At 63.4% G+C, this 1,761-nt stretch overlaps 1 protein-coding gene across 1 annotated transcript in view; it reads right to left on the bottom strand.

Annotated features, from left to right (window-relative positions):
- Positions 1–32: 32 nt before the first annotated feature.
- Positions 33–1,761, bottom strand: part of CHD5 (chromodomain helicase DNA binding protein 5) — a 32,353-nt gene continuing 30,624 nt past the window's right edge. The window contains exons 36-38 of the mRNA XM_019470736.1: positions 1,359–1,514; positions 1,189–1,239; positions 33–853 (exon numbers count right to left, since the gene is read on the bottom strand). Of these exons, the coding sequence (XP_019326281.1) occupies positions 1,232–1,239; positions 1,359–1,514 (164 nt within the window). The 3' untranslated portion in view covers positions 33–853; positions 1,189–1,231. The remainder of the gene's footprint in view (positions 854–1,188; positions 1,240–1,358; positions 1,515–1,761) is intronic.

The following is a 1,761-nucleotide window of genomic DNA, read 5'->3' as shown; positions in this document are numbered from 1 at the left end:
CGCTCACCCCCGCCAGGCTCCCGCTGCATCCTTCCAAAAGGATTTATTAAGACACAGAGAACAGAAACCGGGACACAGAGAGTACGAAGTGAACGCAGGGGCATTGCTCACAGCTGCCGTCAGCCTCCGGCACTGCGGCGCAGTCGGTGTTCACCACGCTCGCAGGTGTCCCTGTCCCGGCTCCGGCCGTCCCCTCCCTCCTGCCCCCATCACCTCCACCTGCGTGCCCCAAGCCTGGCACGCCGGGAGCCCCGGCCTTGCCGTGGCCCCACTGCCAGGACGGTGCCGGGACTCCCCACAGCAGTGCTGGCGCACGCCGATGCTCCCGCCGGGGCTGGGCAGGCAGGCTCCGGCAGCGGGCAGGCTCTGGCAGCGGGGCTGGCAGCACGCATGCACTTGCTCAAACACCACGAGGACGTAAAAATGGACCTTACAAGGAAGCTCAGGAGCAGGAGCCGGCTCAGCCCCGGACGGGCGCCTTGGAGCAGCCGGCCAGGAAGCAGGGCACCCACCGGCCTCCCCTCACACCCCACACATGCCAATAAAACCAGACATAAACACCGTGACTCTACCTCCCTTCTCAGCTCAGTCCTCCTTGCCCAGACAAACTCTTCAAGTCTTCAATAAGAAAGTGCAAAAAATGTACACGGAAATTAAACCCCCGTCCCAGCCGCTCCAGCGACGGCAGGGGGTCGCGTTGGTTGAAGCACACTTGAAGCAGGAGCAGGAGAGCCCGGCAGCGCCAGCAGCAGCTTGTCTTCCACGCAGGCAACGCTGCCGCGCTTCCCCTGCCCTTCCTCCAGCGACAGGGCGGCTTTTGGCTGGGGGGCCGGGGAGCGGCCCCCGGGGGCTGCTGCAAGGAGAGGGGAGAGCTGCCCGTCAGCCAGGCTCCGGACCCTCCCCACACCAAAGGAGGGGCAGGGGGAGCGTGCTGACCCCCCCGGGCAGGGGCAGCCAGCTCGGGCGTCCGGCCTGAGGGCTTTGGGAAGGATCCTGCCCCTGTTCCTGCCTCCGCTGCCAGTACCCACTGTGGTTGCTCAAGCCAGAGTCTGCATCCAGACACCGGCACTCAGGGAGGCAGCACGGAGTGGAGCCCTCGTACAGCTGGCCGCCCCGTCACGTGTCTGCACGTGTGTTCCCACGAGACCCCGGCGAACAAAACGCGGAGAGCAGTAAGCACAGCCTTACCTCAGCTGGAAACGGGAGCTGCGGAGGAAAATCGTGGAAACAGCTAAATATCTGCGATGAGAGAAGAAACACCTTGCTTGCCTGCCGTCCTTTGGCGATGCTCTTGGCCCACTCAAATCCATCCCCTGAATTTCTCTGCCTGGGAGCATCTGCTCGAAACCCTGACCTACCGGTCACATATGGTCCCAGAGGCATCTGACTGTAGTTGACAATGCCGCCTGGCCCAGGACCTCGGAAATTTGGCCCGAAGTTGTTGTTGTAGATCTGGGAGGAGCCGAAGGAGCCCTGGGGAGGTAAGGAGGGAGAAGAGCCGCTGACCTGCAGCCCCACCACCACCCCCAGCGAGGTGCTCCATCCCCGTCCCCACTGACCTGCTGGACGGCGGGGTCCCCCCATCCCCTGAATTTCTCTGCCTGGGAGCATCTGCTCGAACCCCTGACCTACCGGTCACATATGGTCCCAGAGGCATCTGACTGTAGTTGACAATGGCCCAGGGCCCAGGACCTCGGAAATTTGGCCCGAAGTTGTTGTTGTAGAGGAGCCGAGCCCTGGGGAGGTAAGGAAAGAGCCGCT

The sequence above is a fragment of the Aptenodytes forsteri genome, unplaced genomic scaffold (genome assembly GCF_000699145.1).
Source record: "Aptenodytes forsteri isolate BGI_AS27 unplaced genomic scaffold, ASM69914v1 Scaffold16, whole genome shotgun sequence".
Classification (NCBI taxonomy): Eukaryota; Metazoa; Chordata; class Aves; order Sphenisciformes; family Spheniscidae; genus Aptenodytes; species Aptenodytes forsteri.
The sequence above is the reverse complement of the archived record's forward strand: the minus strand, read 5'-3'. Positions and strand labels throughout refer to the sequence as shown.